The 17,666-nt window shown below is 37.8% G+C and overlaps 1 protein-coding gene across 6 annotated transcripts in view; it reads left to right on the forward strand.

Moving 5' to 3' along the window:
- DENND6A (DENN domain containing 6A) overlaps nucleotides 1-17,666 on the forward strand; it is a 48,617-nt gene that overhangs the window by 6,766 nt on the left and 24,185 nt on the right. For 4 of the 6 annotated variants that reach the window (XM_036331822.1, XM_036331820.1, XM_036331824.1 and 1 more), the window contains exons 2-5: nucleotides 4,132-4,170; nucleotides 4,275-4,317; nucleotides 14,711-14,823; nucleotides 17,336-17,416. In XM_036331822.1, the coding sequence (XP_036187715.1) occupies nucleotides 4,132-4,170; nucleotides 4,275-4,317; nucleotides 14,711-14,823; nucleotides 17,336-17,416 (276 nt within the window). The remainder of the gene's footprint in view (nucleotides 1-4,131; nucleotides 4,171-4,274; nucleotides 4,318-14,710; nucleotides 14,824-17,335; nucleotides 17,417-17,666) is intronic. The other 2 variants (XM_036331823.1, XM_036331821.1) reach the window with 1 other exon arrangement.

Raw genomic sequence — 17,666 nt, forward strand, 5'->3', positions numbered from 1 at the left:
TATGAAGGTTCTAATTTGTCCATATTCTGTCAGCACTTGTTATTGTCTGTCCTTTCGATTACAGCCATTCTAGTGAGTATTAGGTGGTATTTTATAAGTTTATTTGCATTTCCCTTATGACTAATGATGCTGACTGTCTCTTCATGTATTTATTGGCCATTTGTATATTTTTTAAAAAAATATATTTTTATTGATTTCAGAGAGGAAGGGAGAGGGAGAGAGATAGAAACATCAATGATGAGAGGGAATCATTGATTGGCTGCTTCCTGCATGCCCCCTACTGGGAATGGAGCCTGTAATCCAGGCATGTGCCCATGACCTCCTGGTTCATAGGTCGATGCTCAATCACTGAGTCACGCTGGCTGGGCAAAATGTATTCTTTAGATATTCTGTATATTAGACCCTTATCAGATATATGATGTACAGATATTTTCTCTCATTCTGTGAGATGTCTTCACTTTCTGGGTAGTGTATTTTGAAATACAAAAGTATTAAATTTTGATGAAGTCTAGTATATTTATGTTTTCTTTGATTGCTTGTGATTTTTATATCATATCTAAGAAACCATTGTCTAATGCATGGTCATAAAGATTTATTCCTGTCTTGGCCAGTGTTGCTAAGTGGTTAGAGCATCGACCTGTGCACCAAAGGGTCTCGGGTTCAATTCCCAGTCAAGAGCACGTACCTGGGTTGTAAGTTCGACCCCTGGCCCTGGTTGGAGCATGTGCAGCAGGCAACCAATAGATGTGTCTCTCACATCCATGTTTCTTTCTCTCTCTCTTTCTCTCTCTCTCTCCACCCCCCCCCCCAAAAAAAAAAACACACCCCGACTGGGAATTGAACCCACAACCTAGGGATGTGCCCTAACTGGGAATCGAACCCACAAGATTTCAGTACAGTACAACACTCCAACCAACTGAGCCACACCAGCCAGGGCAGGAGTTAATGTTAGAGATCAAGGCAGGTGTTTCTGGGGAAATGTAGTCTCTTCCAAGCTTGGGATGCTTGGTGGGGTTGTGCAATGGAGACAGATACTCAGCCACGTGGTAATAGATACCCATTCACAAACAACTAGGGTGCATGCAGGCATGAATTTTCCCCATGTCCAAGTAATACTAGCAGTAAATTAACTCATCTTCCTAATTTTTCCTTTTCCTGTGACCACGATTACTCCCCTACTGAGGTGGAAATGTTAGGGTATCCAGGGCAAGTGGCAAATAGACATATCTTTAAAGAGAATAGCCCCATTTAAAACATTTTGTAATACTGTTTTTCAGTACATATACATATTTTTCTGGGGCATATGTTTTCCTATTTTATTATAATGTAAAATATATACTATGCCATTTTTAGGCCTTAATAATTCTATGAAATAAAACATTTTTCTTATTACCTGGCCACCTCTCTCTTATTTGTTATAACATGGGATGTCGTATCATAGGTAACAAAACAAGGATGACATTAGCTGACGCTCTGTGTCCCCCTTTGGTCCCTCCCAGGAATGCAAGTGACTTGGGCTTGAGCTGTGGAGAAAGCAAACTTCAAGCGAGAAAGAAAACTCCAGATACTGGGGCCAAATGATAATCGATTAATTTCCTTATAGGTGTCAGGAGCTAACTGACTAAACTAACAGTAATTGCCCAAACTTATATTTAAACTCCCCCCCCACCACCACGAAATAAAGTATATACATAGAAAATAATTCTAGTAACTGACATTTGTGCAGTTCAAGCTACTTGACAATGGTTACTTTTTTTTTTTAGATAGGGAGTTTAATTAAGGTTTTTAAAATCAAGTATGAACTTTTCTATTAAGTACAGAGTGGACATTTAGAATTCTATAGCATATAATAATACACTGTTACTTTCTGAATATTATATCTGCTCCAAAATAAAATACTGGATAGCCCTAAAAGTACATTGAAATGAATTTCTGGAATTCTGTTTGACAGTCTAGTACAACCAGTTTTTAAAAGGTACAACCAGTTTTTGATAGGTTATGTAGTTTTTATATCCTTCTAGCTTACTTAAATATATATAGCTATATGAACTTCTTATAATATACGCATACACAGACATATATACACATGTTGTATATATTTAAGGTACTCTTATATAGGTAAAACATACCGATATCTTTTTCTATATTGTCATGCTGATATTTAAACCATAGGAAACCAAAGTCCAAAAGAATCACTGTGATTATGTAAAAGAAAGGAAAAAGAAACTGTATTTACTTTTGAGTGGATATTTTAATCGCAGGAAATAAAAATCTGAAGGGCACTTACATAAAACTTATTTTAGAGGCTAAGATTAAGCTATTACAGATCACTAAGCTTACCAATGTGTTTTAGACCAGCAAACTCCAGGGTAACTTAAATGCAATGAGATTTTTATAAAATATGGCTAAATAGGTTTTAAGCATCCCATTTCTGCTTTAAAGGGAACAAAGTAAAATAATCTCAAGGGAAATGTATCTACACATAACGGATTACATATAAAATACTTAGTTGTTGAATGGACTTAATTTGAAGGTATATCCACTGATGGGAGACATACAGTATATTTTAGTGTCTACTGTGTAGCAGAGATTGTTGTGGGTGTCAAGATAGAGTGGTGAACAAAAAAGACCAGTTCTTGCCTTCATGAATTGTGGAGACAGAGATTAAATGAGGTTGGTCAGTACATGGGATACAAAGCAGGGTAAGTAGAGAGAGTATGCTTTGGTGTCGTTCTGTGTTTCAGGAATGGTGGATGGTTTTCATGTAACCTACTAGCTCTATAGACCCTCCCCATAGACCTGGATTGAGGGCTGTGATTGCATGTTAATGATCACTACTGTAAGTGCAATGAGGAATGGTGGCTGGTATACTTTGGAATCAAACTTAAATTCAAGTCCTAGCTCTGGAACTTACTACATAAATAAGTTTTGGGAGAATTATTTAGCTACTGTAAACTTGTTCCCTCTTTGGTAAAGATGGGGAGAATTGACAGGGTTGTGAAAATGAAAAACTCCAGAAGATGCTCATTAAGTATTAATTCTCCCCATCTTTTTTTTAACTTTAGTTTTCTTATATGTAAAATGGGGATACCACTACTGGCCTTGTCTATGATAGTAAGAACTAAATAAATGAAATAAATATGTGAATCTACTTTAATATGGTTTATAATATATTACTATATGTTATTTCTAGAAAGGGAAGATTTTCAGGCTCTCAGCAGCTTGGGGACTGGAAGAATGCATGGATTTTCCAGAAGTGGAAGTCATGGATCCCCACATTAGCAACCCAACATTAACATAATTTAGCTACTCTTTGTATTGTTTTCTCTCCTTTTTGTTGTCAGCCTCTAGCTAACCTGCTCATCTCTTCTTCACATTCCCAAGAGAATCTGGATTGGTCCACTGGAGCACTGATACTCTTGTGGGCAGAAGTTTCACACTCAGCCAGATACAGGCAGATGATTGGCTTGTAGAATGGGTGCCTTTGCATCTGGTGTTTACTAGTGTTTATTTCACAGTAGCTGTTTTGGCCTAGTCTTCCTTCCTTTGCTGGGGCTATGGGGCAGGATTTTCCCTCAGAAGGTGGCTTTGATTACTGCAGACACTAAACTGACCTATCTAGAAAAATGCAATAATTATTTAAAGAAATTAGAAGTGGGATAGATTTTATGGTGGGAGATGGCCTTTGAAATTTCTTAAACTGCAGATAATTATTTTTTCATTTTTCTTTTAATAAGAAGTTAGTAATTTATGCTACTTCTTGGAATCAATTGAAAATTATTCTTGCTTGAAGTATATACCAGCTGATAGATCAATTTCTCTTTAGATTTTAGGCTTCCAAAGAAAAGACTCATTAAGCTTTGAGTTATTGGTAATTCAATTAGTAAATTATTCTTGATAACTCAATATTTCACCAATTTTTTAGAGATAACTTTGAGTCAAAAAGATTTTTTTTTGGTCTAATATAAATTCTCAATTCTCCCAACTTCTCACATATTTCATTGTTAAAGTTTGTGAACTATTTCTTGAAACTATTTGACGATAGCCATATAGTATTTTAAAAGTACCTACTAATGTTTATAATATACACTCAATATATTTATGTATAAAATTTAACTCTTCTTCTCCTAGGTAATTTATCCTCAACATTCCAAACTTACTGATAAAGAAGTAAGTAAAAATATTGCTCTGTATAGTTTACTGTTGTATTTGTTTATTTTTATTGGTGTGTGTGTGTGTATGTCAACATATATAGCTTTTGTTTTCTTTTTCAGAAAACCAATATTTGCTATTTGTCTTTTCCAGATTCAAATTCAGGTAACTATTTTTCATGTGGTGTTTCTGTTGAATTTTTACTAAGAATACTGATTTTATTTTAATATGTGAAAATTGATTGAAACCGCATATTAGAACGCCAACTGTTTCAGCCTAACAGGTCAGTGATTTAGATTCCTAGCTTTATGATGTTTAGTCATGTCTTATTGATTATAGTTGGTTCAACATTTAAAATAACTATAATGAGGTAAAACATCCAGGAAAAATAAACTGTTGAAATAGTGAAGAGATTGAAAATCAGCAACATTGGTATGTTTGGGGATTTTTTTGTTTGTTTGTTTGTTTTGTTTGGGGATTTATAATAAGTAGTTTACTTTTAGTTTAGGGTTTGAGAGCTTGCCAAGAACTCTGTAAAAGCACTAAGTTAAAAAACACACACACAAAAACACAACAGGTGAATCTGGTTATAAAGCATGACCATCAATTATTTTCACCCAATAATTTATGTGAGTTAATATATGGAAAGTACTTGGAATAGTGTCTGGTGTGTAGAAAACACCATATAGGTGTTTGCTATTATTTTAACTTGATTTTGCTGGTCTCTCAAACTCTCCCTAATTGTTGAAATCTTTCAGGTTACCTCTCGTGTTTCACTTTTAAAACAGCTTTTCAGGCGTGGTATAATGACCAGAGCTTTCAACTTCTTAGACCACACACAGTTAGAACCTTTTGAAGCAAAGACACTCCAGTTCCCTTTCCTTTTGAGGTTATTTCTAATATTCTACTAATTTAGTTTAATTAATCTGATTTGGGAGATTTGACATTTAAATTTTTTTCCTTTTCTTATGAATGCTTCCAGAGTTTTTTCTATATATTGGAACTGAGCTTTTTTTTTTTTTTTTAATATATTTTATTGATGTTTTACAGAGAGGAAGGTAGAAGGATAGAGAGCTAGAAACATCGATCAGCTGCCTCCTGCACACCCCCTACTGGGGATGTACCCGCAACCAATGTACGTGCCCTTGACCGGAATCAAACCCAGGGTCCTTCAGTCCGCAGGCTGACGCTCTATCTACTGAGCCAAACCGCTTGGAACTGAGCTTTCATGACATAGGTAAAAGAGAAGTGCTATTTTATAAAAAATAAAATTAAAAGATGTCTTTGAGAGATCCCTGTAGGGCATTTGTTCTGACTTGGAATTATTGGAATATTTTATTAAGTTTTGCCTACAAAGTCCACACATGCAGTTTTTAATGTAGTAAATGTTGGATTGGACTTCCTGGACTCGGTAAGCTGAGATGTATGGATTGCAGGATGAGGTGGTTATGTGTTTGGAGTTCCAGCAGATTCTACTCCACATTCTTCTCTTTCAGTTAATAGTTGGTTTTCATGGCTTTCTTTCTTTTTCATATCTCCACATGAGCATCAAGTTATTATATGGTGTTCAGGTAGCTTTTTCATTTCTAATTTTGTAATTATTCTTTCCATACATCATTTTCTTACTGGAAATTAAACTGAGTGTAAATCAGAATTTGATCAGTATTTCAGGCATTTGAGTGATCTACCAATGTTTTGTAATGCCTCTTTAATAAAATCTACATCAAATGAAGTGTGGTTTATTTTATTCAAAGTGTGATTGGCACTTAGAAGTAAAATTAACAAAAGATCTTAAAAACAGACACCTTGCCCTCTTACCAGATGAATATTATTCTAGACACCAAAAGATTGTGAGTTTTGTGTGTATTTAAGATCACTGTTCACAGTTGTGATTATCCAAAAAGTTTATTTCACTTAAGTGTTTTATTAAATGGAAGTTGGGATTACTGTGCCAACTTTGAAATGGATTTAATTTTTCCCAAAATAGCTTTTATTGTTACGAAAGGAAATCTAGGCACAGTAGAGCAGTCTTTAGGAAAGTCTAGGGTTCGTTTCTGTGATGCACACTTTTGTTTTTATAGGTTTTAGAGAAGGGAGAGGGAGAGAGAGAAAGAAATATTGATTGGTTGTCTCCCGAATGCACCCCGACCAGGGATAGAACCCGCAATCTAGGTTATGTGCCCTGATTGGAAATCAAAGCCTCAACTTTTTGGTGTATGGGAATACATCCAACCAACTGAGCCACCTGGTCAGGGCTCCAGGGTGCACACTTTAAAAAGTAAAACATTTAGACTTTGGTATGCTGATTAGGTAAAAAAGAATGCTTTGGGAATTCCCAATAGAATGATTTGCCAATTCTCCACTTCCTCCACCCCGTACCCACACACACACACCCTAGATTTCGTGTCTTTAGAAATTGGTTTGTTTTTAGGTTTTGATTTCTTGTTCCATTTGAATGGTTTTTATCTTTAGGAGCCTACATTTGAAGTATGCCTACTCTTTGATAAATATTTGTCAGATTTTATTTTTCCTCCTTATTGTTTGTCATTAACATTGTCTAGATGCAAGTGTTCCTAAGGCTTAAGCTGTAATGGGTAGCCAAGGACTATACCACTATATTTTAAACATGTCCAGAGAGAAAAGTAAGCATTAGTAGAGAAAGTTTCAAATAATTATGAATTCAAGGGAAGGATTAATCCTTGCTCTGGATGGATTAAATGTGCAGACAATATTTGTTGTCTCAGCAGATTTTTTTCTCTATAAATAGCAGGGACATTGTCATGTGCTTTACAGTTCCTAGTGCTGAAAGCAATGCTTCTCACACTATCTGTGTTAAAAGGCCAGTTGGATTTTCTTTTTTAAAAAAATATTTATTGTTGAGAGAATTACAGATGTCCCCCTTTTTTTCTCTGATTGCCCCCCTCCACCCGGTTCCTGCCCAGCCTCAGGCCTTTACCACCCTTATTGTCTATGTCTATAGGTAATGCATATCCTATATAATAAAACCCCAATATGCAAATCGACCAAACAGCGGAACAACCGGTTGCTATGATGCGCACTGACCACCAGGGTGCAGGAGCTCAATGCAGGAGCTGCCCCCTGGTGGTCAGTGCCCTCCCACAGGGGGAGCACTGCTCAGCCAGAAGTGGGGCTCACACTGGCAAGCGCAATGGTGGTGGCAGGAGCCTCTCCCGTCTCCACGGCAGCGCTAAGGACCCCTCGGGGGATGTCCAGTGAGGGGTCCCAGACTGCAAGAGGGTGCAGGCCAGACTGAGCGAGCCCCCTCCCTCAGTGCATGAATGCCGTGCACTGGACCTCTAGTGTGCATATAACACCTTTGGTTAATCTCTTCCTGCACCCTCCCCTTTTTCTTCTGAGATTCATTGGTCTGTTTCATGTTTCCATGTCTCTGGTTCTATTTTATTCATCAGTTTACTTTGCTTATTAGATTCCTTTTTTGTTTATTTTGATTTTTAGATTCAATTGTTGATAGATATGTATTCATTGTCATTTTATTGTTCATATTTTTTATCTTCTCCTTCACCTCCTCCTCCTCCTCTTCTTCTTTATCATCATCCTTTTCCTAAAGAATACCCTTCAACATTTCATGTAATACTGGTTTGGTAGTGATGAACTCCTTCAGCATTTTCTTGTCTGTGAAGCTCTTCATCTGACTCTCAATTCTAAAATGAGAACTTTGATGGGTAATGTAATCTTGGTTGTAGGTCCTTGCTACTCATCACTTTGAATATTTCTTGCCATTCCCTTCTGGCCTGCAAAGTTTCTGTTGAGAAATCAACTGACAGTGATATGGGTGCTCCCTTGGAGGTAACTAACAGCTTTTCTCTTGCTGCTTTTAAGATTCTTTCTTTGTTTTTAACCCTTGGCACTTTAATTATGATGTGTTTTTGTGTGGGCCTCTTTGGGTTCCTCTTGTTTGGGACTCTCTGTGCTTCCTGGACTTCTAAGTCTATTTCTTTCACTAGGTAGGGGACGTTTTTTGTCATTATTTCTTCAAATAGGTTTTCAATTCTTGCTGTCACTCTTCTCCTCTGGCACCCTTATAATAGGGATGTTGGTACACTTGAAGTTGTCCCAGAGGCTCCTTACACTGTCTTCATATTTTTGGATACTTTTTTCTTTTTACTCTTCTAATTGGGTGTTTTTTGCTTTCTCATATTCCAAATCGCCGATTTGATTCTCTACTGTTGAATTCCTGTAAATTATTCTTTATTTCAGTTAGTATATGCTTAATTTCTGACTAGTCCTTTTTCACATCTTTGATGTTCTCACTAAGATCCTTAAAATTCTTACTAAGTCCCTTGAAGCTCTCATTAAGATCATTGAGAAACCTTATAACCATTGTTTTGAACTCTGTATTTAGTATCTGCTTGTTTCCATTTCGTTTAGTTCTTTTTCTGGAGATTTCTTCTGTTCTTTCACTTGTGACATGTTTCTTTGTCTCTGCATTTTGGCTGCTTCCCTGTATTTGTTTCTATGTATTAGGTAGTGCTGTTACAGTTCCTGGAATGAGTAGAGTGCTTTGTGTAGTAGGTGTCCTGTAGGGCCCAGTGACTCAGCCTTCCCAGTTACCTGAGCTGGGCATTCTAGGTGCACCCCTGTGTCATCTGTCTGCACAGTCTTGTTGTAGTTGAACCTTGATTGCTGTTGGTGTCACTGGGAGGAATTGACCCCCAGGCCAATTGGCTCTGAGGACCAGCTTTGACTACAATGGAAGAGCTGCTGTGCAGGAGACACCCTATGGAGCAGGACTTGCTTCAATGGGGCTTTGGTGCTCACTGAGTCTGCTCCTTGAGTGTGTTGCTTATGGATGTGTAGAATTGTAATCTTGTATGGTCGGAAGCTGTCCACCGGGTGCAGTGGCTTGGGGCCTCCTGGGAGGTACAAAGTCAGCCACTGCCTGGGGTCATCCAGCAGGAGCTACAGAGCTATCTACAGATTGCTGCTACTTGTATGGCCTTGGAAGTGCCCAGGAGAGTGAAGCAAGGCAGGCTGGCGCTAGTGCCTTATCTTGGGTCTTTTTTTGAGAGGTATGGGGCACCCTGACTTCTGCTGCTGCTTGTTTGAGATATTTTAGGAAAGTTTGAAGCCTGAGCCAGGACAGACCATACATATGGAATAATGGCTGCAAAACTTGGGTGGGGTGCAGATTGGATGGGGTGGGGGTCTCAGGGAATCACCAGGGAGAAATAAACAATTTGAGCCAGCTTGATGGAAACTCAGATATGGCTGCCAGTCAAGTCTGCGACGAGGAAGGTCTCAGCATATGAGCAATGACCCCTGTGAGCACCTCTGTCTGGGAGAAAGCCACCCCCGAGTTCTTGCTCTGATGCCAGACAATCCAGTCCTCCCATATATCCCTGGATCCCCCCAAACTGCTGCCCCAGAACTGGACCTCAGAGGAAGTGAGTCTGTGTAAGTTGGTGTGCCAGCATTTTAAGAGGAACTGCCTGGGTTTCCAGCAGCCTCTGTGTTACTCAGCCACAATCCCCGCTGGTTTTTACAGCCGGAAGGTACGGGGACTTCTCTCCCCAGCTCTGGAACCCTGGGCTGTGGGTCTGATATAGGGCTGGGATCTCTTCTCACGGGAGGCCCCCACAGCCACGATATACCTCCCAATTAAAAAAATGATACGTGGGTGCCGAACCAGCCTGTTCTGCACCTCTGCCCCTCCTGCCGTCGCAGTGTGCTTTCTTCTTTACTTGTGTAGTTTTAGGACTTCCATTCAGCCAGATTTCAGGAGGTTCTGAATGATAGGTTGTTCTGTATCTTAGTTGTAATTTTGATGTTGTTGTTAGAGGCAGTGAGTATTGGTGTTTACCTATACCGCCATCTTGGTTCTGTCTCAGGGTGTTTTTGTGTGTGTCTTTTTTAGAGAGAGAGTGAAAGGGAAGGGTAGAGACACAGAGAGAGAAACATCGGTATGAAAGAGAATTTGGATTGGTTGCCTCCCGCACGCGCCCCAACTGGCCTGCAACTGAGGTATGTGACCTTGACTGGAATTAAACCCATGACCCTTCAGTTCATGGCCTGACACTCTGTCCACTGAGCCAAACCAGCTAGGGCAGCCAGTTGGGTTTTTTAAAAATTTCCAATCTAGTGGACCAATGTTTTTATAAAATACAGTTTAAAGAAATTTTTCGAAAAATGAAGTCCAGATTTGTCATGACAATATCAAATTTCTATAAGAGTTCCTAAATACTTATTCTCAGTTTGGGTATTCATTTCATCATGGATCAGTAGCAAGATTTGTATACTGGCATCAGTCTATGGACTACACTTTGAGAAGCCCTGGTCCAAAGTTTCACTTCTCAGCAATTCCAACTTAACCACTTTAATCACAGGAAGAGTGGCTATAAAGAACTGAATGCCAAGGATAGGGCTAGCTCTTTTTTATTATTGTTAATCCTCACCAGAGGATATTTTTTTCCATTGATTTTTAGAGAGAGAGGAAGGGAGGGGAAAGACAGAGAAAAAGAAACATAGATGTGAGAGAGACACATCAACTGGTTGCCTCCCATATGCATACCCACTGGGGCTCGGGATCAAGCCTGCAACTGAGGTACATGCCCTGGGGATCAAGTATGCAACCCCAGCATGTGCCCTTGACTGGAATTGAACCCGAGACCCTCAGTCCGCAGGCTGATGCTCAATCCACTGAGCCAAACCGGCCAGGGCAACTTTTATTTTAAATCATTGAATATAACTGCTGAAAGTGACTTTAAGTGATTATCTTCTGATACTTCTTACTTTTGTTAAGGAAGTTGAGAACCTTAGGTTAAGTGACTTCTAGAAGTCTAATTATTGACAGACCTGTGACTAGATTTCATTGATTGAGGCTTCTTTTTCCTCGGATTATAACTTTTTCCTCATGATCACACTCATTAACCATCTTTTACATGTAATCATTAGGTTGCTTATGTAGAACTGCAGTTTCTTGTTATATAGACAAACTAAACAGGTCATACTGACAAAATAGATTCTTGTTTTAATTTTTATTGATTTTAGAAAGTAAGACAGAGGGAGGGAGAGAGAGAGAGAGAAACGTCAATGATGAGAGAGAATCATCGATCAGCTGCCTCCCGCATGTTTCCCACTGGGGGTCGAGCCCACAACCTGGGCACGTGCCCCATCAGGGAATCAAACTGTGACCTAGTTCACAGGTTGATGCTCAACACTGACCCACGCTGGCCAGGGATAAATTTTTTTTAATTAAAAATATATACATACATTTTTTATTTCAGAGAGAAAGGCAGAGGGAGAGAGAGAAACATCAGTGATGAGAGAGAATCATTGACTGGCTGCCTCCTGCATACCCCCTACTGGGGATGGAGCCTGCAACCCAGGCATGTGCCCTTGACTGGAATCAAACTTGGGTCCCTTCAATCTTCACACTAATGCTCTATCCTTTGAGCCAAACTGGCTAGGGCCATAAATTTATTTTTGGTGAGGTTGTAGGGTATCAGAATTGCTCTACCCTTTCTAAGGTATCATTTTCTGCAATGCAAAAGTGAAAAAACCTGGTTGCCAATCTGTAATGCCCCTTTTCCTACGATAATGGTAGGTCAGGATGGAGAACAAAGGTTCTCAACAAAGCTAGACAAGGAGTTGATATTTCTTCTTCTTTTTTTAAAATATGTTTTTATTGATTTTTAGAGAGGAAGGAAGGAAGAGGGATAGAGAGATAGAAACATCAATGAGAGAAATACATCATCAATCAGCTGCTTCCTGCATGCCCCTACTGGGGATCAAGCCTGCAACTGGAATCAAACCAGTTACCTCTTGGTTCATGGGTTGACGCTCAACCACTGAACCACACTGGTCTGGCAGGAGTTGATATTTATTTATTTATTTAGTTAGTTAGTTAATCCCCACTTGAGGATATTTTCCCATTGATTTTTGGAGAGAGTAGAAGGGAGGAGGAGAAAGATGAAGAGAGAGAAAGAGAAACATTAGTGTGAAAGAGACACATCGATTGGTTGCTTCCTCACAGGCCCCCAACCAGGGCTAGGGATTGATCCTGCAACCAAAGTATGTGCGCTCAACTGGAATAGAACCCAAGACCCTTCATTCTGCAGGCTGATGCTCTATCCACTGAGCCAAACTGGCTAGGGCAGTGGTTGATATTTCTTTAGTAACCTTTCATATGTGAATGGACAGATCTCTGAAAATAAAATAGGAACCATTTACCTCAGTTCACAAGGGCACTATGAAAGCCTTTTTGACCTGGTAAACTTGCCTCCTGACCAATTCTGTGTAGCTTTTGGGTGCAGCTGGTCACTGGAAAGTTCTCACAGCATGATTTGGGAATGGGACCGGGTGGGTAGGAATTTAAGGCTATGGGAGATTCATTACTTACCTTCCACAAAGCTTAGCATTTCTTACATTTTCCAGATGCTATCATATCTCTTTCTTAAAATCCATTGCATTTTCCTGTTCTATCTTATAATGGTCTCAGAGAAATTAGTGTGTACTTATCAATGTGCCTGCAACCTAGGCATTTGCCTTTCCTGGGAATTGAACCCACAACCTTTTGTTGTATGGGATGACACTCCAACCAACTGAGCCACACTGGCCAGGGCACTGAGTTGCTTTTTAAAAAACATATTGGTGCTCTGGCCAGATGAAGGTTTTTCTGGTGTTAGGAGGGCTGTACTTCCTTTTTTCTTTGATTTGGACTTGCTCTGGAGAACACCAATTTATGTATAATGTAGCCCCTCTTTGTTCCTGGCCAGTGTCAAGTCAACTGCAATTGATAATGATCTACTTATGGCCCTTGAAGTAATGTTTCTGGGAGATCAGTGTCTTGTAACCTCTGATTTTCATAATACCAAGTTTCAATATCATTCTTCTGATTGTAACATTAGGGTTGAGGTTCAGGGGATCGTCTCCTTTTTATGTCTGAAATCATCTTTATGTCAATGTTCTCCACTCTTGAAATTTCAATACCTGTGCCCTGTGTTGTCCCCGCCATCCAGCTCCTGTAAGAATAAGTATGGAAATAATGCAAATAAACAAGGTGCTCCCCCCAACCCCAAAGATCAGGAATAGCAAATTTATACATTGGCAAGAAGATCAACCAGAAAGTTAAGAGCAATGATCAGTTTTTGCTACTCAAAAAATCACATGGCTTATCTTTCTCCACCTGAGAATTCAGAAGCTAAATATAATCCCTATAACTGTGACTGTAGGAGGACTGCATGTTAGAAGCGGGAATGCCACCTGAGGATCCTATTTGTTATGTTAAATTTTCAGTGTTTGAGATTATTTGATTTTTAATGGAATGGCCCTTTGTTTTACAACCCTTTATTTAGAGGGGTCTGCCTCTGTTTTTAACTTCATAAGGAATTACAATAAAGTGTATTTTCTTTAAAAAGAAAAACATATTTCCAAGTTTCTGTTTCCTTTGTTAAGAACTTCATGTGCTAAAGTACTTCTGTACATAATAAGTAATAATAAAATCTTGAGCACATTTTATATTTAATATAATCCTATTTTAAATATGGTAACTGGGAAAAATTTGAGTGACAAGTTACTTTCATCTGTCTTTTTAGGATATTCAGTTTTTTGTAATTATTGCCTGACAGTTTAGTTGTAAAGTTTACATGTTTTAAGAGGTTTCCTAAAATGATTAAAGGTTAAAAAGTTATTTTTAGTTAAAATAGTAAGTTTATTACTTGAGCTCTTCCTGACTCAGCTATATTATGCCTTTTTTTAAAAAATTCTCATTGTGAAATATAAAACACATACAAGGTCAAGAAATACAGTACTTCAAAAGCCCCATATGTCTCCTCCAAACACTGTTTCCCACCCCTTTCAAATGTAACCACTACCCTGATTCTTACAGTAATAAGTTTCTTGCTTGTTTATAGTTTTATCACCCAACCAAGCATTTCTAAAGTCTGTACTTTTGCCTGCTTCTTAAAAATATATTCTTTTATTGATTTCAGAGAGGAAGGGAGAGGGGGAGAGAGAGAGAAACATCAATGATGAGAGAGAATCATTGATTGGCTGCCTCCTGCACGCTCCACACTGAGGATTGAGCCTGGGCATGTACACTGACCGGGAATCAAACCATGACCTCCTGGTTCATGGGTCGACGCTCAACCACTGAGTCACGCTGGACAGGCTTGCCTGCCTTTTTTTTTTTTTTTTTTTTTTTAACAATTATATAAATGGATTTGAACTATGTATTATTTTGTATTTGGCTTCTTTTGCTCATTATTATACTTGTGAGTCTGCATTACATGCAAACAATTTTAAGTAATTTTAATTACATGGGGAAAATGGAAAAATAATGCAGGAAAAATAATGCAGGACTTAGGATGCATGTTTTACTAATGGCTTTGCCTCTAACCAGTAAAGATAGTGTTGAGGAAGTCACTTGAACTGTCAGGATCTCTTTTTTCTTCTCTAAAACATGATGGAATAGATTTAAATGATGCTAGGACCTTTGCCACTCTAACATTTAATGAAACTGGATAAGTAAGTGTTATACTGTGCTATCCTAAATTTATTTCATTTTTGTTTTCATTAGGTTGTCTTGGAGATACCCAGTTCTGTTTTAGATTTCGACAGTCTTCTGGGAGGAGGGTGTCACTGCATTGTTTCCTGGATCAATTTGACAAAGATTTACCAGTTTACTTAAAGGTTGGAAAAGTAGTAATAAAAGAATGTCTATGTGAGAGGAAACTTTAAAACTCAGTTACTTCTTATAGCATTCAGAAACATTTTGCTTTTGTTCTGTTACTATGTCACACTGCTGAATTTCCTAAATCTGATTCATATAGATTCAATATGTGAGTGAAGGAGACTTTATAAAGTTACTGTTCTTGAGATGTAATGCCCATTGGGAGTTAGAGAAATTGATTAGAATGCTGAAGTAATTTTCTTTCATTTGTTAATAACTCCTTGTTTATTTTATTATATTTAATCCTCACTCGAGGATATGTTCATTAATTTTAGAGAGAGGAAGGAAAGAGAGAGAAACTGATGTGAGAGAGAAACGTCGATCAGTTGCTTCCCATATTGGCCCCAACTAGGGATTGATTGCACCCACAATGTAGGTATATGTGCTGACCAGGAATCAAACCTGCATCCGTTTTGGTGCGTGGGATGACACTCCAACCAACTGAGCCACCCTGCCTGGGCAATAACTCCTTGTTTAAATTTTTTTTTTAAAGTTTTATTCTTACTGATTTTAGGAAGGGGGAGAGAGAGAGAGAGAAGGAGATACATCAGAGATGAGAGAGAATCATTGATTGGCTACCTCCTGCACACTCCACACTGGGGATTGAGCCCACAACCCAGACATGTGCCCTAACCAGGAATCGAACTGTGACCTCCTGGTTTAAAGGTTGACATTCAACCACTGAGCAACACCGGCTGGGAAATAACTCCTTGTTTAGATGTGGAGATAGGGTAGTATTATACCAGTAAATATCACCCAGAGTCGAAGATTCCCTGTGGTAATTAATCCCTACCTTCTTTATGATAGAATTAGAATTCTCTTTTTGATTTTTTTAATGAGCTTTATTTTTAAATTATTACTTATTAAAAATAATTTTAATAATTCCGATTATTCCAGAGCATACATTTCTGTTTTGTACCCACACTTACATTTCTAACTGTGTGAGGAACATTTCCATCTATATGTGCTATCAGCACATCCAATATGAACTTTAGTTTGCTTACAATCAGCATTTACAGTATACCTAACTGGTTTCACTAATGACAGGAACCCTCTCCCAGTTAGCCAAAGAAATGTCTCTTATAGCCATCTGTTCCTTTCCATGACCTTTTGCTTCCACTATTAACATATTCTTTCATTTGATGATAATAATCACTACATTTATTAGACCTTTTTATGTTCTAGGTTCACTGTATCAATAAGCATGTATTATCTCATTAACCTCTGTAGTGTTCTGAGAGCATTCCTTTTGCAGATGTGGGAATTAAGTGTTATTGAGGATATGAAACTTGCCCAAAGATATTCCAACGCAATATATCTTGCACAGTGTTCCCAGCTAAAATGTACATATGTATTATCTAAAAATAAGTAAAATCTAAAATGACTACGCATTGTTTAATGAACAAAGAGCTAATGATAGTACTGTTTCCTTGTGCTCACTTTCTGGGCCTTCCAAAATAAGGCCTTTACCTTTCCAGTTTCCAACTTTTTACCCTTCCTATACATGTGCCATATTTTAGCCTAAATAAACTACTTTTATCTTGCTTTTTTTCTGGGATAGCTTGTATTTTTCTGTGTCTTTTTTGCTGAAACTCCTAAACCTGGAATGTCTTTGTCTTTGTTTAAACATATCCATCCTTCATTGCCCAATTCAAAACTAGATGTCTCCATGAAATCTTTACTGATCTACGTAGACAGAGATAATCTCTTCCCCCTTAACCTCTTTGTAACACTTAGTGCTTTGTACCTGCCCTCCTATTCGATTATGGTCATTTTTGTACTTTTCTTATTCCTCTTGGATTGTGATCTCCTTTAGGAACTGTTTCTGATGCATCTTTCTATCTTCTCTAACACATTGCCTTGTTCAGAGCAGGTGGTCGGTTGATAAGCATTTGTTTAAAAATATCAAATGAGGAACCAGGCCAAAATTTATTCCATTAGGATGTTAAAACTTAAGTTTTTTGGAATGTAATTACCTTTCAAATTGTATGTTGATAAATATTCCAATATTTCATTATTATTGGGTAAAAACATTACTGGCTACATAAGATTCAAGTTGGCATTTAACTCCTTATGTTTCTCTCTCGAAATTTTACATTAGGACACTTCATTTTACTAAGACTGTCCCCTAATGCAAAAGTATAGGCAGGATTTAAAAAATTATATAAAGCATTGGGGAAAAACAATTTAATTGTTCATAACTCCCTTTAACTAGTACAGCTATGAATAAAGAACATAAACAGAGTAAGTTACAGGGGGAAATATGACTTTATTAATGATTATTTCATCTTTGGGCAAGTTAGGTTTTTACCTGGCTATTACTGTCATGATTATTGTTTGTGTTGGTGGAAAAGCATAACTACCTCTTTGTGTATACTTCATGACTCCATTTGGGTTTATAAAGGAACTTAATGTTAATAATAAAGGATGGCTACACATAATTATATTTTTCATTTGTCACTTCTTTCATAGAAGGATCCTGCTTATTTTTATGGATATGTGTATTTCCGACAAGTTCGAGACAAAACTCTAAAAAGAGGCTATTTTCAAAAGGTAATTTTCAGATACACTATAATAGAAAAAATATTTTTATAATATGGTTAGAAAGAGAAACTATCAGAATGAATAGTCTTTAAAGTCTTTGATATTTTATTTTTAAACTTACTAGAATTTATATTTTATCTTTGTGTTTTTTTAGGTTATAAACATCTGTTCCTAGATTTTTATCTGCTACTAAATTTTACCTTTCTGCTGCCTCTGTAGTATATTCATGACAATAACTTACAGTTTTTTATGAAACTGT

This window comes from Myotis myotis, unplaced genomic scaffold (assembly GCF_014108235.1).
Source record: "Myotis myotis isolate mMyoMyo1 unplaced genomic scaffold, mMyoMyo1.p scaffold_m19_p_13, whole genome shotgun sequence".
Classification (NCBI taxonomy): Eukaryota; Metazoa; Chordata; class Mammalia; order Chiroptera; family Vespertilionidae; genus Myotis; species Myotis myotis.